Here is a 26614-nt window from a genome sequence, read left to right as displayed (position 1 = left end):
CAAAGAGGGAAACAACTACTGGTTGTACAAATGGACAATGGCCAAACCTGCCGGAGGCATGTAGACCAAGTAAAAAGTAGATTCACTGATAACACTGAAGAACCAGAGGCAGACAAGAATGTGGAACTCACACCACACCTGGTGGACAGACAGGTGGAACAACCTGAGGAAAGGGCAGTCTCAACAGACAGCCCAGGTGAGATACCAGCAATCATACTGAACGAAACAGACAGCCCAGGTGAGATACCAGCAATCATACTGAACGAAACAGACAGCCCAGGCGAGATGCCAGAAATCACACCGAACGAAACACAGGCACCAAGGCAAACAACTGAACCACAACTAAGACGCTCCACGCGAGAGCGCAGACCACCTGAGAGACTGAATCTATGAAGGCAATAAGAGCTTGGGGGAGGGTGATGTCATGTATCTCACTCGACTGTATATAACTGTATTTTACCATACTTTACATGACTGTAACTGGATATGACCTGTAACAATAAGCATACCTTACCACCAGGGGTGCACTTGCAGGAGACACTCCATACCTGTCCCACTGAGGTATATAAAGGGAGATCTCAGGCAAGTGCAGCACTGGAGAGCTGTGAATTAAAGGTGCAGGTCCTGAGTGACCTTGACTTCAGCATGTGTCTCGTGTAAGTCAGTACATTCGAGTCAGGACTTAACACTAACCCACTAACTCTAACCCTAATCCTAACCACTATCTCGAATCCTAATCCTAACCACAAGCTCTAACCCTAACCCTAACCACTATCTCTAACTCTAACCTTAACCCCTATGTTAAACACCCTAAACCCCTGCCAACAACCCTAATCCTAATTCCCTAACCAGTGACCCCAATCCTAACCCTAACCACTAACCTCTAATCCTAATCCACTAACCGTGCAGTATCACTAATCATTGGGGTGTTGTCGATGATGCAGGTCGGTCACATTGTCAGTAGTCAGTCCGACAGAAAACAGTCATCACAAGTAACCTTGAAAAAAAGCCCGAAGGGAGTTACTTTATTTGAACAGTAAAGGTTACAGAGTAAAGCTCGCAGATTGCCGTGGGAAGGAAGGGCTCCTCTCCCCCTGTCTTCTTGCAGTTTCCCTCCCCACTGAGGATGACCCAGGGATAATGCTTACAATGTGTGGAGCAGAGTGTTATGTGCTAACAATCACTGCGACAGACAGTTGTGGTTGTAACACAGATTCGGAATACAGGAAGTCAAACAAGACGGTGCATTCCTGACCAGAATGGAAGGTGGCTCAGTCTCAGGCCCATTCTGACTTTGTCCCCTTTCTGTTACAACTCATCCTTCTCATGTTCAACACATATTCCAGGGCGATAGGGTGGAAACGTTTCATATAATGAATAAGGGGATGGGGTAGATAGAAGCAGGGTGTTTCCCGTGTTCGAGGGCTCAAGGCGAGGAGCCATAGATACACGATTAAATGTAAGAGATTTAGAACAGTGATTAATGGAAACTTCTTCCCACACAGAGCTGTGAGGCTGTGGAGTTCACTTCCAGGGTCAGTGGTTGGGGCACAACATTCTGCAGTGACAAATGGTCCTCATGGTTTTATCCAGGACAGGCCTCAGACCAGTCATTTGCTCCAATGTTGATGCAATGGTTCAAGACAAATATCGGGAACAGCAGTCACAGTCAATAAAATCTGAGCTGAGGTAAGTACCAATATAGTTTATCTTCATCTATTTCTGTTTCAGTAACTTTTGCTGAATCTGTCCCAGATTTCGGATCAGGCCCAAAATGAATGTGCCTCCCCTGCTCTAGTCCATGATATGCTGAGAAGTATCGAATCACCTGCCCACAGCATCTTGGCTTGGAGAAATAAAACATAAACATAAAACAGGACACCGTGTGATCCCACCTGCTCCTCTTTACAATAACTGTGGGGTCTTTTACATACGCTGACGGACCCTCGGTTTAACTGCCTTGAAATTAACTCAGAGCCGAGAATGGAGTGTGGGGGGCCGGGGTTGGGGAATGGGCTGCAGCGGACAACGTCTGTATCAGGCAACGGGCCCCCAACATCACAATATGAAGAACCATTTGAATTTTTGCTTCTGGGTTTGGTGCCTCCACTGCCCCACAGAGAGGAAATGTTGCCCCCATTTCACAGATGCTGCCCTTGATGTTCTGCTCCGTGCTGGAAGGGCCAGGAGGGAGGTGCTGTTTCCCACTAGTGTAAATAAGAGAGCTGCTGCCACCATGAAGAAGGCCTGGGAGAAGTGAGCAGCTAAAGTGTGACCATGAGGTCCTGGATTTAGTGCCACAAAGGTTCAATGACCTGACTAGGTCAGGAAAGGTTAACATACATCGATATTCATCCAAATCCTGCAGTGCACTCCCTCTCACTATGTCTTGTCAGTCCCACTCCATTCACATCTCTCCCATCAGGATCATTCAGACCGGCTCAATGTACCTCCTCTCATCCTCACTCCCTTCACATGTTCAATAACAACAGGGAAACAACAACTTGCACATTCAACAATCCCTGTGGTGTTTAAAGTGGCCCATTGTGTCTGTGACAGCTCTTGGAAATAGCTATCCAATTAGTCCCACTCCCCCGCTCTTTCCCAATAGACGCAATTCTTTTCTTTTCAAGTCTTTATCCAATTCCGGTTTGAAAGATATGATTGAATCTGCTTCCACCAGCCTTTCAGGCCGTGCATCCCACATCATTCCAGGCCACGGTTTACTGACAGGATTTCACTGTAAACGGTCACTTTGGTAGTTTCAATGTTAAATGGTGACATAAAGGTGATCAAACATTTAAAGTAGGGCAGTGTGGCACATACAGGAGCACAGTGGTTAAGTTACAGGGTTAGTAATCCAGGGGCCTGGACTAATGATCCAGAGACGTGAGTTTAAATCCCACCAGCTGTGGAATTTAAATTCAGTTAATTAAATAAAAATCTGGCATTTACAAAAAGCGAGTGTCAGTAATGGTGACCATCAAACTATCGGATTGTCGTAAAAACCCATCTGGTTCACTAATGTCCTTTAGGGAAGGAAATCTGCCGTCCTTACCCGGTCTGGCCTATGTGTGACTCCAGACCCACAGCAATGTGGTTGACATTTAACTGCCCTCTGAAATGGCCCAGCGAGCCACTCGGTTGTAAAAAACAGCTACAAGAAACAATAAGAATAAAACGGGGCCACCCGGTACCGACCTCAGCACCAGCCACAGACACGACAACAGCTCACACAGCCCAGTCGACCCTGCAAAGTCCTCCTCACCAACATCTGGGGACTTGTGACAAAATTGGGAGAGCTGTCCCACAGACTCATCAAGCAACAGCCTGACATAGTCATACTCACAGAATCATACCTTTCAGCCAATGTCCCAAACTCCTCCATCACCATCCCTGGGTATGTCCTGTCCCACCGGCAGGCAAACACACCAGGGATGGCAGCACAGTGGTATACGGGAGGGAGGGAGTGGCCCTGGGAGTCCTCAACATTGACTCCGGACCCCATGAAGTCTCATGGTTTCAGGTCAAGCATGGGCAAGGAAACCTCCTGCTGATTACCACCTACCGCCCTCCCTCAGCTGATGAATCAGTACTCCTCCATGTTCAACACCACTTGGAAGAAGCACTGAGAGTAGCAAGGGCACAGAATGTACTCTGGGTGGGGAACTTCAATGTCCATCACCAAGAGTGGCTCGGTAGCACCACTACTGACCGAGCTGGCTGAGTCCTGAAGGACATAGCTGCCAGACTGGGCCTGCAGCAGGTGGTGAGAGAACCAACACGAGGGAAAAACCTACTTGACCTCGTCCTCACCAACCTACCTGTCGCAGATACATCTGTCCATGACAGTAGTGATAGCAGTGACCACCGCACAGTCCTTGTGGAGACAAAATCTCACCTTCACACTGAGGACAACCTCCATCGTGTTGTGTGGCACCACCACCGTGATAAATGGGATAGCTTTAGAACAGATCTACAGCTCAAACCTGGGCATCCATGAGGTGCTGGGGGCCATCAGCAGCAGAATTGTATTCCACCACAATCTGTAACCTCATGGCCCGGTATATCCCTCACTCTACCATTACCATCGAGCCAGGACAACAATCCTGGTTCAATGAGGAGTGTAGAAAAACACGCCAGGAGCAGCATCCGACATATTAAAAATGAGGTGCCAACCTGGGAAGCTGCAACACAGGACTACATGCATGTTAAAAAGGTGGTAATAGCATGTGATAGACAGGGCTAAGTGATCCCACAATCAACGGATCAGATCAAAGCTCTGTAGTCCTGCCACATCCAGTCGTGAATGGTGGTGGACCATTAAACAACTGACGGGAGGAGGAGGCTCCATGAATATCCCCATCCTCAATGATAGCCAAGCCCAGCACATGAGTACAAAAGACAAGGCTGAAGTGTTTACAACCATCTTCAGCCAGAAATGCCGAGTGGGTGATCCATATCAGCCTCTTCCTGAGGTCCTCACCATCACAGAAGCCAGGCTTCAGTGAATTCGATTCACTCCACGTGATATCAAGAAACGGCTGAGCGCACTGGATACAGTAAAGGCTATGGGCCCCGACAACATCCCGGCTGTTGGGCTGAAGACTTGTGCTCCAGAACTAACCGCGCCTCTAGCCAAGCTGTTCCAGTACAGCTACAACACTGGCATCTACCCGACAATGTGGAAAACTGCCCAGGTATGTCCTCATGGAAACATAGAACATAGGTGCTGGAGTAGGCCATTCGGCCCTTCGAGCCTGCACTGCCATTCAATGAGTTCATGGCTGAACATGCAACTTCAGTACCCCATTACTGCTTTCTCGCCATACCCCTTGATCCCCCTAGTAGTAAGGACTTCATCTAACTCCTTCTTGAATATATTTAGTGAATTGGCCTCAACAACTTTCTGTGGTAGAGAATTCCACAGGTTCACCACTCTCTGGGTGAAGAAGTTTCTCCTCATCTCGGTCCTAAATGGCTTACCCCTTATCCTTAGACTGTGACCCCTGGTTCTGGACTTCCCCAACATTGGGAACATTCTTCCTGCATCTAACCTATCTGAACCCATCAGAATTTTAAACGTTTCTATGAGGTCCCCTCTCATTCTTCTGAACTCCAGTGAATACAAGCCCAGTTGATCCAGTCTTTCTTGATAGATCAGTCCCGCCATCCCGGGAATCAGTCTGGTGAACCTTCGCTGCACTCCCTCAATAGCAAGAATGTCCTTCCTCAAGTTAGGAGACCAAAACTGTACATAATACTCCAGGTGTGGCCTCACCAAGGCCCTGTACAACTGTAGCAACACCTCCCTGCCCCTGTACTCAAATCCCCTCGCTATGAAGGCCAACATGTCATTTGCTTTCTTAACCGCCTGCTGTACCTGCATGCCAACCTTCAATGACTGATATACCATGACACCCAGGTCTCGTTGCACCTCCTTTTCCTAATCTGTCACCAAAGTGGATAACCTCACATTTATCCACATTATACTTCATCTGCCATGCATTTGCCCACTCACCTAACCTATCCAAGTCACTCTGCAGCCTCATAGCATCCTCCTCGCAGCTCACACTGCCACCCGACTTAGTGTCATCCGCAAATTTGGAGATACTACATTTAATCCCCTCATCTAAATCATTAATGTACAGTGTAAACAGCTGGGGCCCCAGCACAGAACCTTGCAGTACCCCACTAGTCACTGCCTGCCATTCTGAAAAGTACCCATTTACTCCTACTCTTTGCTTCCTGTCTGACAACCAGTTCTCAATCCATGTCAGCACCCGACCCCAATCCCATGTGCTTTAACTTTGCACATTAATCTCTTGTGTGGGACCTTATCGAAAGCCTTCTGAAAGTCCAAATATACCACATCAACTGGTTCTCCCTTGTCCACTCTACTGGAAACATCCTCAAAAAATTCCAGAAGATTTGTCAAGCATGATTTCCCTTTCACAAATCCACGCTGACTTGGACCTATCATGTCACCTCTTTCCAAATGTGCTGCTATGACATCCTTAATAATTGATTCCATAATTTTACCCACTACTGAGGTCAGGCTGACCGGTCTATAATTCCCTGCTTTCTCTCTCCCTCCTTTTTTAAAAAAGTGGGATTACATTGGCTACCCTCCACTCGATAGGAACTGATCCAGAGTCAATGGAATGTTGGAAAATGACTGTCAATGCATCCGCTTTTTCCAAGGCCACCTCCTTAAGTACTCTGGGATGCAGTCCATCAGGCCCTGGGGATTTATCGGTCTTCAATCCCATCAATTTCCCCAACACAATTTCCCGACTAATAAGGATTTCCCTCAGTTCTTCTTTCTTACTAGACCCTCTGACCCCTTTTATATCCGGAAGGTTGTTTGTGTCCTCCTTAGTGAATACCGAACCAAAGTACTTGTTCAATTGGTCTGCCATTTCTTTGTTTCACGTTATGACTTCCCCTGATTCTGACTGCAGGGGTCCTACGTTTGTCTTTACTAACCTTTTTCTCTTTACATATCTATAGAAACTTTTGCAATCCGTCTTAATGTTCCCGGCAAGCTTCTTCTCGTACTCCATTTTCCCTGCCCTAATCAAACCCTTTGTCCTCCTCTGCTGAGTTCTAAATTTCTCCCAGTCCCCGGGTTCACTGCTATTTCTGGCCAATTTGTATGCCACTTCCTTGGCTTTAATACTATCCCTGATTTCCCTTGATAGCCACGGTTGAGCCACCTTCCCTTTTTTATTTCTACGCCAGACAGGAATGTACAATTGTTGTAGTTCATCCATGCAGTCTCTAAATGTCTGCCAATACCCATCTACAATCAACCCCTTAAGTATCATTCGCCAATCTATCCTAGCCAATTCATGCCTCATACCTTCAAAGTTACCCTTTTTTAAGTTCTGGACCATGGTCTCTGAATTAACTGTTTCATTCTCCATCCTAATGCAGAATTACACCATATCATGGTCACTCTTCCCCAAGGGGCCTCGCACAACGAGATTGCTAATTAATCCTCTCTCATTACACAACACCCAGTCTAAGATGGCCTCCCCCCTAGTTGCTTCCTCGACATATTGCTCTCGAAAACCATCCCTTATGCACTCCAGGAAATCCTCCTCCACCGTATTGCTTCCAGTTTGGTTAGCCCAATCTATGTGCATATTAAAGTCACCCATTATAACTGCTGCACCCTTATTGCATGCACCCATAATTTCCTGTTTGATGCCCTCCCCAACATCACTACTACTGTTTGGAGGTCTGTTCACAACTCCCACTAACGTTTTTTACCCTTTGGTGTTCTGCAGCTCGACCCATATAGATTCCACATCATCCAAGCTAATGTCCTTCCTAACTATTGCATTAATCTCCTCCTTACCCAGCAATGCTACCCCACCTCCTTTTCCTTTTATTCTATCCTTCCTGAATGTTGAATACCCCTGGATGTTGAGTTCCCACCCTGATCATCCTGGAGCCACGTCTCTGTAATCCCAATCACATCATATTTGTTAACATCTATTTGCACAGTTAATTCATCCACCTTATTATGGATACTCCTTGCATTGAGACACAAAGCCTTCAGGCTTGTTTTTTTAACACCCTTCGTCCTTTTAGAATTTTGCTGTACAGTGGCCCTTTTTGTTCTTTGCCTTGTGTTTCTCTGCCCTCCACTTTTCCTCATCTCCTTTCTGTCTTTTGCTTTTGTCTCCTTTTTGTTTCCCTCTGTGTCCCTGCATTGGTTCCCATCCCCCTGCCATATTAGTTTAACCCCTTCCCAACAGTACTAGCAAACACTCCCCCTCGGACATTGGTTCCGGTCCTGCCCAGGTGCAGACCGTCCGGTTTGTACTGGTCTCACCTCCCCCAGAACCGGTTCCAATGCCCCAGGAATTTGAATCCCTCCCTGCTGCACCACTGCTCAAGCCATGTATTCATCTGCACTATCCTGCAATTCCTACTCTGACTAGCATGTGGCCCTGGTAGCAATCCCGAGATTACTACTTTTGAGGTCCTACTTTTTAATTTAGCTCCCAGCTCCTTAAATTCGTTTCTTAGGACCTCATCCCTTTTTTTAACTATGTCGTTGGTACCAATGCGCACCACGACAACTGGCTGATCTCCCTCCCTTTTTAGAATGTCCTGCACCCGCTCCGAGACATCCTTGACCCTTGCACCAGGGAGGCAACATACCATCCTGGAGTCTCGGTTGCAGCTGCAGAAACGCCTATCTATTCCCCTTACAATTGAATCCCCTATCACTATCGCTCTCCCACTCTTTTTCCTGCCCTCCTGTGCAACAGAGCCAGCCACGGTGCCATGAACTTGGCTGCTGCTGCCCTCCCCTGATGAGTCATCCCCCTCAACAGCACTCAAAGCGGTGTATCTGTTTTGCAGGGGGATGACCACAGGGGACCCCTGCACTACCTTCCTTGCACTACTCTTCCTGCTGGTCTTCCATTCCCTAGCTGGCTGTGGACCCTTCTCCTGCGGTAAGACCAATTCGCTACACGTGCTACTCACATCATTCTCAGCATCGTGGATGCTCCAGAGTGAATCCACCCTCAGCTCCAATTCCACAACGCGGACCGTCAGGAGCTGGAGGTGGATACACTTCCTGCAGATGTAGTCGTCAGGGACATCGGAAGTGTCCCTGAGTTCCCACATGGTACAGGAGGAGCATATCACGTGACCGAGCTCTCCTGCCATGACTTAACCCTGAGATACACTTAAATTGGTGACAACACTGTTACAGGGTACTTACTGATATAAAAAAGAAAAAGAAAAACTACTCACCAATCACCAGCCAATCACTTACCCATTTGATTGTGACGTCACCTTTTGATTCCTTTCTACTTCTTTTCTGCTTTTTCTCCCGGCTGGAGCTGCACAAGCTGGGCCTTTATAGGCCTCACCACACTGCTCCCACCTCTCGCCGACTGCCTGTGGAACACCCGCGGGGCCTTTATAGGCCTCACCTCGCTGCTCCCGCCTCTCGCCGACTGTCCTGTCCACAAAAGCAGGAGAAATCCAATCCAGCCAAAACCGCCCATCAGTCTACTCTCAAACAAGTGCCAGGCAATGAATATCTCCAACAGCGAGAGTCTAACCACCGCCCCTTGACATTCAATGGCATTACCGTCCCAGAATCCCCCACCATCAACGTCCTGGGGGGTCACAATTGACCAGAAACTTAACTGGACCAGCCACATAAAGTGTGGCAACAAGAGCAGGTCAGAGGCTGGGTATTCTGTGGTGAGTGTCTCACCTCCTGACTCCCCAAACTACAAGGCACAAGTCAGGAGTGTGATGGAACACTCTCCACTTGCCTGGATGAGTGCAGCTCCAACAACAAGCAGGAAGCTCGACACGATCCAGGACAAAGCAGCCCGCTTTATCGGCACCCCATCCCCACCTTAAACATTCACTCCCTCCACCACCGGCACACCGTGGCTGCAGTGTGTACTATCTACAAGATGCACTGCAGCAACTCGCCAAGGCTTCTTCGGCAGCACCTCCCAAACTCACGACCTTAACCACCTAGAAGGACAAGGGCAGCAGGTACATGGGAACACCACCACCTCCATGTTCCGCTCCAAATCACACACCATCCTGACTTGGAAATATATCGCCGTTCCTTCATTGTTGCTGGGTCAAAATCCTGGAACTCCCTCCCTAACAGCACTGTGGGAGCACCTTCACCACACGGACTGCAACGGTTCAAGAAGGCGGCTCACCACCACCTTCTCAAGGGCAGTGAGGGATGGGCAATAAATGCTGGCCTTGCCAGTGATGCCCACATCCAATGAATGTTTAAAAAATACACAAAGGTTTTGATTATATAAAAGTAGAAATAGAACAAGGTATTTGCAAACAACTCCAGTGATGTAGCAAAATATTTCAAGGGCTTGCAAACATTGATGAGTGGGTGAGAAGAGTTGGGGTAAATGAGCCAAGGCCCATAGTTAATGCTGCAGGTTCTCAGGAAGCTTTTAAAGGTGGGAAAGGTGCAGGGAGGTGAGTCGTTTAATAACAGCGTTGTAGAGTACATGGGTGTGATGCATGAAGACAAGTGTGTCAGCTTGGCTCAGGTGAGGTAAAACTTGTAAATTACAGCAAACTGTATTTTGATGCTATTTACCACATTGTGTACAGTCAGACATGTAAAACGGTTTACCAATTATTGTACGATGAAAGCTGTACCTTTCTGAACTATTCTCAGGTTAGCCCTTCATTGCAAAGCTCCCCTTTAATGTGGGATTATTATACTGTAACGGTCAGACACGGATCATCCAGGGACTTTCTCATTATCTGGCCTGTCTTGGTTTTGTTTATGTTTGTGTATCCAGGACCAGAACAGATCGCCAGGACCGTGGGAGCCTGCCCCCATCCTGGGCTAATGTCAGTAATATATCGATCATTTCTTCACTCACCTTCTGAACCACACAAAACTGTGTCACGGAGCACGTTTACATATTTACCACAAATCAAACACAACTTCTGATTTTAAAACAGTCTGTACGAGAATCAAGACAAAAGCATCAGAGCCAAATTAATTGGACTAGTCTTAATTTTTAAATAATTAGTTTCTGTTTTATTTCCAGAATAGCATCCATTGATTTATTTATTTATCTATGGTTATGTATTTTAAAATCAGATTAAGAGTCTCCCCTGAGCTGAACAGACCCATGGCCCTGCGGCTAAGAACGAAGGAGAAAACCGCCCCAAACATCCGCTCACACTGGGTCTCGCTCGGTCCCTGCAGAGTGGGTTGTTCCACAATGCACTTGGCAGATAATTGTGGTGGATCCGGTTGTAAGGGACACACACCGGGACCTGCACAATTGGAGAGAGGGGGATACAGTCATTCGGGGTTTAATGGGGGCAGTCACCAGCTGTAGGAAGCACACACCAACATCTGCACGGATAACGGTGGCTGCTCAGACCAACATCTGCACGGATAAAGAGAGGGGCTTTAGGGATTCGATAGTTCCAGGTCTGTACAAGCGCTCCTGTAGCACGGCCGTGCCCGGACACCACCAGCTGCAGTGAGAATTGAGCACAAGAATGTGTTTCCAGCAGTTAGGAGGCTGCCTTCTTCCCCCCACCCGATGTACCCCACTCCCCGGGAATTCAGCAAGACTCCGCCCAGTCCGCCCACCTCTCACTTTCAGATTGCCCGGGCCTGAAATATGACCAGAGGTGGCTCCAAACTTCAAATCTGGGCCAACATGTGGAGCAACATAACGGCACATCCCCCAAAACCTCACATTAAATCAATAAACTGTAATAAAAAGCACATCAATGTATGGAGGATGGTGCAATTAAATAGTTTAACAAATCCAGGATAATTATCAGTTTCTGACATATTCATGTCATCTGCAAACATTTGAGATCAGAGCAATTATTTCTACACCTTTAGAGCATGTTTCCTGCCTCCATACAACATTAAACTGATGCACAGAGTAAATCGGTTTGTTTAATACGGCCCTTCACTGCACAGAAAGCAAATGCACAGTTTTCCCGCAACAAAATCTTTTTCAGGAAACTTACAAAAATCCTTGGTTGAGAAATATTGTCCAGCAGCGTCACCTAGTGACAGGATCCAGCTGGAGCTCAGCAACATTGAAACTGAAAGTGGGTTGAATCAGGAAGTGCTGAGTGTTAACATGGTTTCCAAGCAGCAGCCCGAGAGTTGGACTGAGGAGGTAACTTGTCCCATTTGTCTTGAATACTTCACCGATCCGGTTTCACTGGACTGTGGACACAACTTCTGCCGCTCCTGTATCACACGGTGTTGGGAAAAGAAGGAGACAAACTCCTGCCCGGAATGTAGAGAGGAGTTTCTGGAAAGAAACCTCAGGACCAGTCGGGTCTTGGTGAGTCTGTCGGAGAAAGCTCGAAAATTAACCCTGAATCCGAGAGAGAAGGAAAATAAACCTCACTGTGAGGAACATCAGGAAGAACTGAAGCTGTTTTGTGAAACTGACAAGAAACTGATCTGTTACACTTGTATAGTTTCGCGGGAACACAAATCTCACAACTTCATGTCGATTAAAGAAGCTGTTGAAATCTACAAGGTAAAATGGAACAGATTTTATCACCTGATTATTTTATCACATTTTCATAGTCCGGCCCTTTCATTCTGTGATTTTCTCCCAATCCCAGGATCAGCTGAAATCCTCTTTAGAATCTCTCACAGAGAAGAAATCGGCGGTTCTAGAAACGGAAGGGAAACAGAAATGGCAGATTTCCGGAGTTAGGGTAAGGTCTCCCTGTGCTGATTTTCTGGGATCTCGGTTAGTTTAGTTAGTTCTCAGCGGGAACGGGTTTCCGAGGTCGGCCCGACAATGGTGGCCAACGGTTTGGCTGGGCCTCCAACAGGCAAACCCCATGAAGAGCTCTCAGCGGCCCTCCCCTTTAACTGAAGGAGAGGGATGTTGTGATGACTCGGAGCGATGGCATTGGATTGGGGGTGGGGAGAGACTTGATCGATATTCAGCTCTTTGTTTATTTTTTCAGTTGGTGTGGAGTGCGGCACTTTTTCGTCGGGGGGCAATTTCGGCCCATCATCTCTTTATGAATCCATGTTGTGGGTCCCTAATATGTCCCTTTCTATCCAAGCAATCATGTATTGTATCCCTAATGATGCCCTTATGTATCTTTTCTGTTACTGATGTCAAACTAATGGGCCTGTAGTTACCCGTGTCTGTCTTGTCACCTTTTTCAAAGATGTGGACTACATTAGCCTCCTTCCAGTCTATGGGAACCATCCCAGAGTGCAGTGAGCTATTGAAATATGGGCTAGGGGCTCGCACAGCACGTGTCCCATCTCCCTGAGGACCCCCGGGTGGCTATCATCCTGCCCGACTGCTCTATCTATTTTCAGATTCTTAATTCGATCTACTACAATCTGTTCATCTATGTTAATATTACTCGTTTTATTATTAAATATTCAATTCTAATAGTCGAGCATCATCTTCAGGATTGAGGACCAATGCAAAGTACTTACATAGAAACATAGAAAATAGGTGCAGGAGTAGGTCATTCGGCCTTTCGAGCCTGCACCGCCATTCAATAAGATCATAGCTGATCATTCACCTCAGTAACCCTTTCCTGCTTTCTCTCCATACCCCTTGATCCCTTTAGCCGTAAGGGCCATATCTAACTCCCTCTTGAATATATCTAACAATCTGGCATCAACAACTCTCTGGGGTAGGGAATTCCACAGGTTAACAACTCTCTGAGTGAAGAAGTTTCTCCTCATCTCAGTCCGAAATGGCTTACCCCTTATTCTTAGACTGTGACCCCTGGTTCTGGACTTCCTCCAACATCGGGAACATTCTTCCTGCATCAAACCTGTCCAGTCCCGTCAGAATTTTATATGTTTCCATAAGATCTCCTCTCATTCTTCTAAACTCCAGTGAATACAGGCCCAGTCGATCCAGTCTCTCCTCATATGTCAGTCCTGCCATCCCGGGAATCAGTCTGGTGAAACTTCGCTGCACTCCCTCAATAGCAAGAACGTCCTTCCTCAGATTAGGAGACCAAAACTGAACACAATATTCCAGGTGAGGCCTCACCAAGGACCTGTACAACTGCAGTAAGACCTCCCTGCTCCTATACTCAATTCCCCTAGCTATGAAGACCAACATACCATTTGCCTTCTTAACCGCCTGCTGTATCTGCATGCCAACTTTCAATGACTGATGTACCATGACACCCAGATCTCATTGTACCTCCCCTTTTCCTAATCTGCCGCCATTCAGATAATATTCTGCCTTCATGTTTTTGCCACCAAAGTGGATAACCTCACATTTATACATAAGAACATAAGAACATAAGAATTAGGAACAGGAGTAGGCCATCTAGCTCCTCGAGCCTGCTCCGCCATTCAACAAGATCATGGCTGATCTGGCTGTGGACTCAACTCCACTTACCCGCCCGCTCCCCGTAACCCTTAATTCCCTTATTGGTTAGAAATCTATCTATCTGTGACTTGAATACATTCAATGAGCTAGCCTCAACTGCTTCCTTGGACAGAGAATTCCACAGATTCACAATCCTCTGGGAGAAGAAATTCCTTCTCAACTCGGTTTTAAATTGGCTCCCCCGTATTTTGAGGCTGTGCCCCCTAGTTCTAGTCTCCCCTACCAGTGGAAACAACCTCTCTGCCTCTATCTTGTCTATCCCTTTCATTATTTTAAATGTTTCTATAAGATCACCCCTCATCCTTCTGAACTCCAACGAGTAAAGACCCAGTCTACTCAATCTATCATCATAAGGTAACCCCCTCATCTCCGGAATCAGCCTAGTGAATCGTCTCTGTACCCCCTCCAAAGCCAGTATATCCTTCCTTAAGTAAGGTGACCAAAACTGCACGTAGTACTCCAGGTGCGGCCTCACCAATACCCTGTACAGTTGCAGCAGGACCTCCCTGCTTTTGTACTCCATCCCTCTCGCAATGAAGGCCAACATTCCATTCGCCTTCCTGATTACTTGCTGCACCTGCAAACTAACTTTTTGGGATTCATGCACAAGGACCCCCAGGTCCCTCTGCACCTCAGCATGTTGTAATTTCTCCCCATTCAAATAATATTCCCTTTTACTGTTTTTTTGCCCAAGGTGGATGACCTCACACTTTCCGACATTGTATTCCATCTGCCAAACCTTAGCCCATTCGCTTAACCTATCCAAATCTCTTTGCAGCCTCTCTGTGTCCTCTACACAACCCGCTTTCCCACTAATCTTTGTGTCATCTGCAAATTTTGTTACACTACACTCTGTCCCCTCTTCCAGGTCATCTATGTATATTGTAAACAGTTGTGGTCCCAGCACCAATCCCTGTGGCACACCACTAACCACCGATTTCCAACCCGAAAAGGACCCATTTATCCCGACTCTCTGCTTTCTGTTTGCCAGCCAATTCTCTATCCATGCTAATACATTTCCTCTGACTCCGCGTACCTCTATCTTCTGCAGTAACCTTTTGTGTGGCATCTTATCGAATGCCTTTTGGAAATCTAAATACACCACATCCATCGGTACACCTCTATCCACCATGCTCGTTATATCCTCAAAGAATTCCAGTAAATTAGTTAAACATGATTTCCCCTTCATGAATCCATGCTGCGTCTGCTTGATTGCACTATTCCTATCTAGATGTCCCGCTATTTCTTCCTTAATGATAGTTTCAAGCATTTGTCCCACTACAGATGTTAAACTAACCGGCCTATAGTTACCTGCCTTTTGTCTGCCTCCTTTTTTAAACAGAGGTGTTACATTAGCTGCTTTCCAATCCACTGGTACCTCCCCAGAGTCCAGAGAATTTTGGTAGATTATAACGAATGCATCTGCTATAACTTCCGCCATCTCTTTTAATACCCTGGGATGCATTTCATCCGGATCAGGGGACTTGTCTACCTTGAGTCCCATTAGCCTGTCCAGCACTACCCCCCTAGTGATAGTGATTGTCTCAAGGTCCTCCCTTACCACATTCCTGTGACCAGCAATTTTTGGCATGGTTTTTGTGTCTTCCACTGTGAAGACCGAAGCAAAATAATTGTTTAAGGTCTCAGCCATTTCCACATTTCCCATTATTAAATCCCCCTTCTCATCTTCTAAGGGACCAACATTTACTTTAGTCACTCTTTTCCGTTTTATATATCTGTAAAACCTTTTACTATCTGTTTTTATGTTTTGTGCAAGTTTACCTTCGTAATCTATCTTTCCTTTCTTTATTGCTTTTTTTAGTCATTCTTTGCTGTTGTTTAAAATTTTCCCAATCTTCTAGTTTCCCACTAACCTTGGCCACCTTATACGCATTGGTCTTTAATTTGATACTCTCCTTTATTTCCTTGGTTATCCACGGCTGGTTATCCCTTCTCTTACTGCCCTTCTTTTTCACTGGAATATATTTTTGTTGCGATGAAAGAGCTCCTTAAAAGTCCTCCACTGTTCCTCAATTGTGCCACCGTTTAGTCTGTGTTCCCAGTCTACTTTAGCCAACTCTGCCCTCATCCCACTGTAGTCCCCTTTGTTTAAGCATAGTATGCTCGTTTGAGACACTACTTCCTCACCCTCAATCTGTATTACAAATTCAACCATACTTTGATCACTCATTCCGAGAGGATCTTTTACGAGGAGATCATTTATTTTTCCGTCTCATTACACAGGACCAGATCTAAGATAGCTTGCTCCCTTGTAGATTCTGTTACATACTGTTCTAAGAAACAATCCCGTATGCATTCTATGAATTCCTCCTCCAGGCTACCCCGTGCGATTTGTTTTGACCAATCGATATGTAGGTTAAAATCCCCTATGACTACTGCCGTTCCTCTTTCACATGCCTCCATTATTCCCTTGATTATTGCCCGCCCCACCATGAAGTTATTATTTGGGGGCCTATAAACTACGCCCAGCAGTGACTTTTTCCCGTTACTATCTCTAATCTCCACCCACAATGATTCAACATTTTGTTCATTTGAGCCAATATCGTCTCTCACAACTGCCCTGATATCATCCTTTATTAACAGAGCTACCCCACCTCCTTTCCCTTCTTGTCTATCTTTCTGAATCGTCAGATACCCCTGTATGTTTAATTCCCAGTCTTGGCCAGCCTACAACCATGTTTCTTTAATGGCCACCAAATCATACCCATTTGTAATGATTTGTGCCGTCAACTCATTTACTTTATTTCGAATGCTGCGTGCGTTTAGGTAGAGTGTTTTAATACTCGTTTTTAAACCATAATTTTTAGTTTTGACCCCTCCTGCAGCCCCTTTATATTCAGTGGCCCTTTTTGTTTTTTGCCTTGGGTTTCTCTGCCCTCCACTTTTACTCATCTCCTTTCTGTCTTTTGCTTTTGTCTCCTTTTTGTTTCCCTCTGTCTCCCTGCATTGGTTCCCATCCCCCTGCCATATTAGTTTAACTCCTCCCCAACAGCACTAGCAAACACTCCCCCTAGGACATTGGTTCCGGTCCTGCCCAGGTGCAGACCGTCCGGTTTGTACTGGTCCCACCTCCCCCAGAACCGGTTCCAATGCCCCAGGAATTTGAATCCCTCCCGACTGCACCACTGCTCAAGCCACGTATTCATCTGAACTACTCTGACTAGCACGTGGCACCGGTAGCAATCCCGAGATTACTACTTTTGAGGTCCTACGTTTTAATTTAGCTCCTAGCTCCTTAAATTCGTCTCGTTGGACCTCATCCCTTTTTTTACCTATATCGTTGGTACCAATGTGCACCTGGCTGTTCACCCTCCCTTTTCAGAATGCCCTGCACCCGATCCGAGACATCCTTGACCCTTGCACCAGGGAGGCAACATACCATCCTGGAGTCTCGGTTGCGGCCGCAGAAACGCCTATCTATTCCCCTTACAATTGAATCCCCTATCACTATCGCTCTCCCACTCTTTTTCCTGCCCTCCTGTGCAGCAGAGCCAGCCACGGTGCCATAAACTTGGCTGCTGCTGCCCTCCCCTGATGAGTCATCCCCCTCAACAGTACTCAAAACGGTGTATCTGTTTTGCAGGGGGATGGCCGCAGGGGACCCCTGCACTACCTTCTTTGCACTGCTCTTCCTGCTGGTCTTCCAGTCCCTAGCTGGCACATTATACTGCATCTGCCATGCATTTGTCCACTCACCTAATCTGTCCAAGTCACCCTGCAGCCTCTTAGCATCCTCCTCACAGCTCACACTGCCACCCAGCTTAGTGTCATCTGCAAACTTGGAGATATTACACTCAATTCCTTCATCTAAATCATTGATGTATATTATAAATAGCTGGGGTGCCAGCAGTGGGCCCTGCGGCACCCCACTAGTCACTGCCTGTCATTCTGAAAAGGTCCTATTTATCCCGACTCTCTGCTTCCTGTCTGCCAACCAGTTCTCTATCCATGTCAATACATTACCCCCAATACCATGTGCTTTAATTTTGCCCACCAATCTCTTGTGTGGAACCTTGTCAAAAGCCTTTTGAAAGTCCAAATACACCACATCCACTGGTTCTCCCTTGTCCACTCTACTAGTTACATCCTCAAAAAATTCTATAATATTTCTCAAGCATGATTTCCCTTTCATAAATCCATGCTGACTTGGACCGATCCTATCACTGCTTTCCAAATGTGCTGCTATTTCATCTTTAATAATTGATTGCAACATTTTCCCCAATACTGATGTCAGGCTAACCGGTCTATAATTGTCCGTTTTCTCTCTCCCTCGTTTTTGAAAAAGTTGTGTTACATTAGCTACCCTCCAGTCCATAGGAACTGATCCAGAGTCGATAGACTGTTGGAAAATGACCACCAATGCATCCACTATTTCTAGGGCCACTTCCTTAAGTACTCTGGGATGCAGACTATCAGGCCCTGGGGATTTATCAGCCTTCAATCCCATCAATTTCCCCAACACAATTTCCTGACTAATAAGGATTTCCTTCAGTTCCTCCTTCTCACTAGACCCTCGGTCCCCTAGTATTTCTGGAAGGTTATTTGTGTCTTCCTTTGTGAAGACAGAACCAAAGTATTTGTTCAATTGGTCTGCCATTTCTTTGTTCCCTGTTATAAAGTCACCTGTTTCTGACTGCAAGGGACCTGCGTTTGTCTTCACTAATCTTTTTCTCTTCACATATCTATAGAAGCTTTTGCAGTCAGCTTTTATGTTCCCAGCAAGCTTCCTCTCATACTCTATTTCCCCCTCCTAATTAAACCCTTTGTCCTCCGCTGCTGAATTTTAAATTTCTCCCAGTTCTCAGGTTTGCTGCTTTTTCTGGCCAATTTATATGCCTCTTCCTTGGATTTAACACTAGCCTTCATTTCCCTTGTTAGCCACGGTTGAGCCACCTTCCCCATTTTATGATTACTCCAGACAGGGATGTACAATTGTTGAAGTTCATCCATGTGATCTTTAAATGTTTGCCATTGCCTATCCACCGTCAATCCTTTACGTATCACTCGCCAGTCTATTCTAGCCTATTCACGTCTCATACCATCAAAGTTACCTTTCCTTAAGCTCAGGACCCTAGTCTCTGAATTAACAGTGTCACTCTCCATCTTAATAAAGAATTCTACCATATTATGGTCACTCTTCCCCGAGGGGCCTCACACAACAAGATTGCTAATTAGTCCTTTCTCATTACACATCACCCAATCTAGGATGGCCAGCCCTCTAGTTGGTTCCTCAACATATTGGTCTAGAAAACCATCCCTAATACACTCCAGGAAATCCTCCTCCACTGTATTGCTACCAGTTTGGTTAGCCCAATCTATATGTAGATTAAAGTCACCCATGATAACTGCTGTACCTTTATTGCACACATCCCTAATTTCCTGTTTGATGCTGTCTCCAACCTCACTACTACTGTTTGGAGTTCTGTACACAACTCTCACTAGCGTTTTCTGCCCTTTGCTATTCTGCCGATCTACCCATACAGATTCCACATCATCTAAGCTAATGTCCTTCCTTACTATTGCCTTAATTTCCTCTTTATCCAGCAACGCTACCCCACCTCCTTTTTCTTTCTGTCTATCCTTCCTGAATTTTGAAAATCCCTGGATGTTGAGTTCCCAGCCTTGGATACCCTGGAGCCATGTCTCCGTAATCCCAATTATATCATATTCGTTAATAGCTGCCTGCGCAGTTAATTCATCCACCTTATTACGAATACTCCTTACATTGAGGCACAGAGCCTTCAGGCTTGTCTTTTTTACACACTTTGTCCCTTTAGAATTTTGCTGTAATGTGGCCCTTTTTGATTTTTGCCTTGGGTTTCTCTGCCCTCCAATTTTACTTTTCTTCTTTCTATCTTTTGCTTCTGCCCCCATTTTACTTCCCTCTGTCTCCCTGCATAGGTTCCCATCCCCCTGCCATATTAGTTTAACCCCTCCCCGACAGCACTAGCAAACACTCCCCCTAGGACATTGGTTCCGGTCCTGCCCAGGTGCAGACCGTCCCACCTCCCCCAGAACCGGTTCCACTGTCCCAGGAATTTGAATCCCTCCCTCCTGCACCACATTTCATGCCATGTATTCATCTTAGCTATCCTGCAATTTCTACTCTGACTAGCACGTAGCACTGTTAGCAATCCTGAGATGACTACTTTTGAGGTCCTGCTTTTTAATTTAACTCCTAGCTCCCTAACTTCAGCTTGTAGAACCTCATCCCGTTTTTTTACCTATATCGTTGGTACCTATATGCACCACGACAACTGGCTGTTCACCCTCCCCCTCAAAAATGCCCTGCAGCCGCTCCAAGACATCCTTGACCGTTGCACCAGGGAGGAAACATACCATCCTGTAGTCTCGATTGCGGCCGCAGAAACGTCTATCTATTCCCCTTACAGTAGCATCCCCTACCACTATAGCTTTCCCACTCTTTTTCCTGTCCTCCTATGCAGCAGAGCCGCCCATGGTGCCATGAACTTGGCTGCTGCTGCCCTCCCCTGATGAGTCATCCACCCCAACAGCACCCAACAGCATCCTGTTTTGGAGGGGGATGACCGTAGAGGACACCTGCAGTACCTTCCTTCCACTGCTCTGCCTGATGTCACCCATTCCCTATCTGCCTGAGTAACCTTTACCTGCGGTGTGACCAACTCACTAAACGAGCTATTGACGACATCCTCAGCATCGCGGATGCTCCAGAGTGAATCCATGCATAGCTCCAGTGCCGCAATGCAGTCTGTCAGGAGCTGCAGCTGGATACACTTCCTGCACATGTAGTCATCACTGGAAGCGTCCCTGACTTCCCACATAGCACAGGAGGAGCATGGCATGGGTCTGGGCTCTCCTGCCATTACTTAACCCTTAAATTAATTTAGCTTGGCAACAATGCCAAAGGTTTCTTACTGATAAAGGAAAAGAAAAAGAAGAAAAACTGCTCACCAATCACCAGCCAATCACTTGCCCCCTTGGCTGTGATGACACACTTTAATTTCTTTTTACTTCTTTTTTGCCTTCTCTCCCTGCTGCAGCTGCAGGAGCTGGCTCCTCGATGATGCTGCCGCTCCCTCCTCAACTTATTTAATATATACTTATTTAATATTTCTGCAATACGCAGTGAGTCCTTGGTGACCTGTCCTTGAACATCCTTCAACGACCCAGTACCGTCGTTGACAGTTCTCTGACTCTTCCCATAACTCAAAAAGCTTTCCCCATCATTTCCACAATTGTCTACCATCCTCTTTTCCATTATCCTTCCAGCTGATCGAATAGCAGCCATTGGGCCAGAAATTGGTGAAGGACCCCGCTCGCTCGAGTGCTACCCAAAGGACCGCCGATGGCCGCCGAGGTACCTGACGGTACTTTGGGCGGGGTTTTCATCGTGAAGGTCCTTCAATGGGCGGCGGACGTCAAATGAGGGACATACGCTGTCAATCTGGGCGGCAGTCGGCGGGAGCTCCCAATCTCGGCGGCAAAGGTGCTTACTGCCCAAGTGCCGCCGAGGATGGAGTTGGGCCCACGGAGGGTCAAAGAATTGCAAAGAAAAATCATCAGGAAAAAAAAAACGGAAGACCTTCAGGGGACCCCATTGAGGTAAGTCGCTGTGGAACTAAAAAATGTTTACTCACCTTTTTTTCAGCATCTTCATACTTACCGTCGGGGACAGACCAGCCTCCAGCCAGTGGTCCTTCCCCGTTCTGGTGCCGACTCCCGCCCGCACCAATCTGGTATCTCGGCGGGCGGACGGTCATTTGTGCCACTTGGCCGTCCGCTGACATCAGCGGGTTGTTCCCCCTTCGCGCCCGCTCCAGCCCACATTGCAAGTGGCACTGGGCGGATCTTCCAGAGGAATGTCGGCGGCAGTGGGCGGTGAGTTCATCAATTCCGGGCCCTTTGTGTTCTATCGCTGTTCCTTATACTCAACTTTGTTTACCTGAGTATTAGATTACTTTAATTTATAGAAACCATTCTTAATACATCTTCTTTGTCTTTGTAAATAACCAGTCAGCCACCATGCATTTTTCATGGGACAGTCTCTTCTTTTGACTTTAGGTACATTTGTCTTCCACATTTTTTATGTTCTTAAACATTTTCCATTTGTATTCTACATTGGTCTCATCACCACCCAGTCGGATTGGCCAATTTACTCGTTCCAAATCGTCTGCCATTTTAGTCAAGTTTGCTCTTCTGAAATCTGGTGTGATTTGTAGATTTGGAGATTTGGAGATTTGTAGATTTGGAGATTTGTAGATTTGGAGATTTGTAGATTTTTGGTACATTTAGTGTAAACCGTATAATGTTTCATTTGGTAGGAACAGTCGAGCAGTCTGCAGACCCACATCACATCCGAGTTCGCTAAAATGCACCAGATTCTCACTGAGAGAGAGCAGCGTTTAATCAGAGATCTCAGGGGAGAAGAGGAGAGGATTGTAAATACAATGGAGAAAAACCTTCGAGAAATTCAAAAGAATTTAAATTCTATTGAGGAGCAGCTTTCAAAGTTGCAGAAACGGATGGAGCAACAAGACGGGCTGACATTTCTGAAGGTGAGGATTATATTGTGGGTTAGTTGTAAAATAACTGACAATGTCGAAATAAATGCAGCATTTGCTGAGAAATTCTAAACTGATTCAAACTAATTGTTTTGTCTATTCCGGGTGGATCTGCTATTGTGACTGAACTAACCGGCTCCCACACTGTCTGCAGGATCCGGGAACAAGTTGCCCTGATCTTATACTTAGCTTGTAATTATTTCTGTGTTCCCAAGAGATTAATAGTCTCCTGGAGCTCACATTACATTCCTGGTCCAGTGACATTGTGTGAGTGTGTGGGTGTGTCTGGTACGGTGGGTGTGAGAGTCACTGTGTCTCTGAGTGAGACTGGTGTTCAGTTCCACAACCTGACAACACAAATCAGATTTTCCAACTGCATGCTCTTTCTATCACAGCGGTGGGCAATTATTTGGGCTGGAGGGCCACTTAATAAGTTTTGGTGAGATGTTGAGGGCCGGCTACCAATGTTCCCCATAACACGCGTGGCTGCACGGTCGTGAAATAATCGCCCGTATGCACGCAGGCCGCTCGCCAGCTGGAAGAGATATTGCACATGCGCGGCTGTATAGGATGCTGGCCAAGCAGCAAATCGAAAAGTCTGGGTGCGAAAAATACAATTAGAGGGAACATTGCATAAACATTAATTCAGATAGTAGTCAGATGCTATCTTACATACACAACATGTATTCGATACAGCTTGGAAATGAATCCAAGATAAAAGTTGAAAATGTGGTATCTTCTGGTCTCTGTTACTCAGTGCTGTGAAATAGAACTGTCCCCTTGTTAGAGCCTGTGTCGGCATCAATTCCCCACCTCAGTCAATCTTATGCCCGACTTGGCGGGCCAGTTATAGCCGTATTTTTCCCACCACTGTTCTCTCAGATGCTTTTAATAATTTTTGATGAAATTTCTGCTGTCCGGTTTTCAAATATATCCTCTTTCTATCTGTGTGGTCCCGGCAGTGAGAATTGGGAATTATCAGCATCTTGTAACAATGTGGGTGTAATTTCTGCTGTCCGGATATAGACGGTCAGTCTCCGTCAACTCAGATTTGTGTTTTATTGATTTCAGGAGGAAACGTGTCAGAAGAGGAGGTAGGACAAACTGTTTACTGAAACTCTGCACAATTTAGTAAAATAACTCAGCAAAGTGTTTATGGTCAATTTATAACATCAACTGTTTAATATTTACAGGACTGGTGAGGATTATTATAAACTATCATTGGCAGATGACAAGCTGTCGATCGGAAAGTTCAACGGCCCTTTACAGTACACAGCGTGGAGAGAAATGATAGACACCATTAACCCCGGTAAAACTCTTATATTCCTTTCCCTGATTTATAAACCCAGATGAGAGGAGCCTAAACCGGCTCCCAGACCCCAGATTAAATGATCACTGATGTCCGTGTCTAGTCTGGAGGTCAGGACCTTGGCCAATATTTTATAGTCAGCATTAAGGAGTGTGTATGGTGACCATGTGGGGATAACCTTACTTTTCTTAAGTATTGACATGATTGTGTGTTGGGGTCTATTGAGATTTATGGATATAATGATGCCGTTTTTTTACATAAAGTTATTTTCCCTCCTCCTCCGGGTTCTCTCTTCCCGTCTGCAGCAGTTCCCCCACTTTTTCTTCTTTTCCCTTCTCTCTTCCCTTCCGGTGCCTGCACCTTTCCCCCTCTTCCGTTCGGAAGCCCTGCCGTAGCCTCTGGTGCCGATTCCCTGTGTGTTTCTGAAGGTCCCTGGGTCACTCTGCAGCCGCTGAGAACAGCAGGGGACCGGGGGCCGCAGAGTTCCTGGTCAGATCGCAGTGGTCAGCAGAGGTCAGAGCGACCCCAGGAGTGTAAACCCCCGGGTCAGAGCAGATTCCAGGACAGTAAACCCCCAGATCAGAGCAGATTCCCAGAACAGTAAACCCCCAGGTCAGAGCAGATTCCCAAAACAACTTGAAAGAAAGGACCGAGTGTAATGTAGCCAAGTTTGCTGACGATAGAAAGATAGGAGGAAAAGCAATGTATGAGGAGGACTCAAAAAATCTGCAAAAGGACATAGACAGGCTAAGTGAGTGGGCAAAAATTTGGCAGATGGAGTATAATGTTGGAAAGTATGAGGTCATGCACTTTAGCAGAAAAAAAAATCAAAGAGCAATTATTATGTAAGTGGCGAAAAATTGCAAAGTGCTGCAGTACAGCGGGACCTGGGGGTACTTGTGCATGAAACACAAAAGGATAGTATGCAGGCACAGCAAGTGATCAGAAAGGCCAATGGAATCTTGGCCTTTATTGCAAAGGGGATGGAGTATAAAAGCAGGGAAGTCTTGCTACAGTTATACAGGGTATTGGTGAGGCCACACCTGGAATACTGCGAACAGTTTTGGTTTCCATATTTACGAAAGGATATACTTCCTTTCGAGGCAGTTCAGTGAAAATTCACGAGGTTGATTCCAGAGATGAGGGGGTTGACTTATAAGGAAAGGTTGAGTAGGTTGGGCCTCTACTCATTGGAATTCAGAAGAATGAGAGGTGATCTTATCGAAACATATAAGATTATGAGGCGGCTTGACAAGGTGGATGCAGAGAGGATGTTTCCACTGATCGGGAAGACTAGAACTATGGGGCATAATCTTAGAATAAGGGGTCATCCATTTAAAGCTGAGATGAGGAGGAATTTCTTCTCTCCGAGGGATGTAAATCTGTGGAATTCACTGCCTCAGAGAGCTGTGGAAGCTGGGTCATTGAATAAATTTAAGACCGAGACAGACAGTTTCTTAACAGATAAGGGAATAAGGGGTTATGGGGAGCGGGCAGGGAAGTGGAGCTTAGTCCATGATCAGATTAGCCATGATCGTATTAAATAGTGCAGCAGGCTCGAGGAGGCCGTATGGACTACTCCTGCTCTTATTTCTTATGTTCTTATGTTCCAACAGAACCTGGAGCCCTTTAAAAATACCGCAGTTCCCGGGAATCCCCCGAATGGCCTCTTTAAAAAGGGAAAATGTTTGAATCAATCATAGCAACAAACTAAACTGCTCACTGTGTTATGGTAATTCTCCCCCAGCTCCAGCCTCTCTGACTCTGGATCCGAACACAGTGAATCCCTGGATCATCGTGTCTGAGGACCGGACAAGTGTGAGAGACGGAGACAAACGGCAGGAGCTCCCTGACACCCCGGAGAGGTTTGATGTGAAGGCCTTTGTCCTGGGATCGGAGGGATTCACATCAGGGAGATACTACTGGGAGGTGGATGTGGGGAACAAGACACAGTGGGGTGTGGGAGTGGCCCGAGAGTCTGCTAACAGGAAAGGGGGAATCTGGGTCACACCTGAGGCTGGATACTGGACTGTGTGGCTGCTGCCCGATGTTGGCTATTTTGCCCTCATCCCTCCGTCACGGACACCCCTCACCCCGAGTGGGGATCCCCGGAAGATCGGGGTGTTCCTGGACTATGAGGGTGGACAGGTGACATTTTACAATGCAGACAACATGTCCCATCTCCACACCTTCACCCACACTTTCACTGAGACACTCTTTCCCATCTTCTGTCCGGGACAGAGTGACGGCGGGAAAAACTCCGCACCGCTGACAATCTGCGGGGTCAAAGGTCACTAACCTGTCCATCCCATAATTTCACACCGCCTACCTGCCTCCTGCCAGCTGCAAACTAATGGTCGTCGGTCTCAGTCACAGGTGGTGCGGATGGTCCCAATGTCACCTGAGGTCAGGGCGGGTACAACCGAGTGACAATGTCTTGTTGGTGAGATTTGTTTGTTTAATCGGTGCAGTGGAACAAACTCGTGGCAACTGTTCCAGAGACTGCTGTAAAATTAGATAAAAACCCAAGAAGATCGAGAATCATCGGGGCGCAGAGACAGAGAGCATTTAAACAGGGGCAGAAATACAGCAAGGGAACCACAGACCCCAGTTGGGAAGTTAAAGGTAAAGAGGGGCAGGAGAGAGGAACTAGGGTGAGAGAGAACACCAGGGGGAAGTACACGACAAAGGGGACCATCCGACACATGGCAAAGCTTTTACAGGTGAGGCATTAGAGAAGTCCGTCCTGGGGTCAGAGTAGTAGAGGAGACCCCAGTACCTAGAGGAGGAGGGTGGGCCTCTGTTACAAAGGGGGCCAGAAATCA

At 46.5% G+C, this 26614-nt stretch overlaps 1 protein-coding gene across 1 annotated transcript; it reads left to right on the top strand.

Annotated features, from left to right (window-relative positions):
- The first annotated feature begins 11654 nt into the window (after positions 1-11654).
- LOC139230385 (zinc-binding protein A33-like) lies at positions 11655-26216 on the top strand. Its single transcript, XM_070862214.1, has 6 exons — positions 11655-12065; positions 12154-12249; positions 22241-22474; positions 23552-23574; positions 23674-23789; positions 25537-26216. Exons 1-6 carry the CDS (start codon positions 11655-11657, stop codon positions 26085-26087), a joined length of 1431 nt encoding a protein of 476 aa, XP_070718315.1. The 3' UTR covers positions 26088-26216.
- Positions 26217-26614: the final 398 nt, after the last annotated feature.

Source organism: Pristiophorus japonicus, chromosome 19 (genome assembly GCF_044704955.1).
Source record: "Pristiophorus japonicus isolate sPriJap1 chromosome 19, sPriJap1.hap1, whole genome shotgun sequence".
Lineage (NCBI taxonomy): Eukaryota > Metazoa > Chordata > Chondrichthyes > Pristiophoridae > Pristiophorus > Pristiophorus japonicus.
This window is presented reverse-complemented; position numbering and strand designations above follow the sequence as displayed.

Coding starts and splice junctions, on each gene's coding strand:
- LOC139230385 (XM_070862214.1), top strand. CDS start 11,655: ATGGTTTCCAAGCAGCAGCCCGAGAGTTGGACTGAGGAGGTAACTTGT. Junction 12,066..12,153: donor AAGCTGTTGAAATCTACAAG/GTAAAATGGAAC, acceptor TCCCAATCCCAG/GATCAGCTGAAATCCTCTTT. Junction 22,475..23,551: donor ACGGGCTGACATTTCTGAAG/GTGAGGATTATA, acceptor TATTGATTTCAG/GAGGAAACGTGTCAGAAGAG.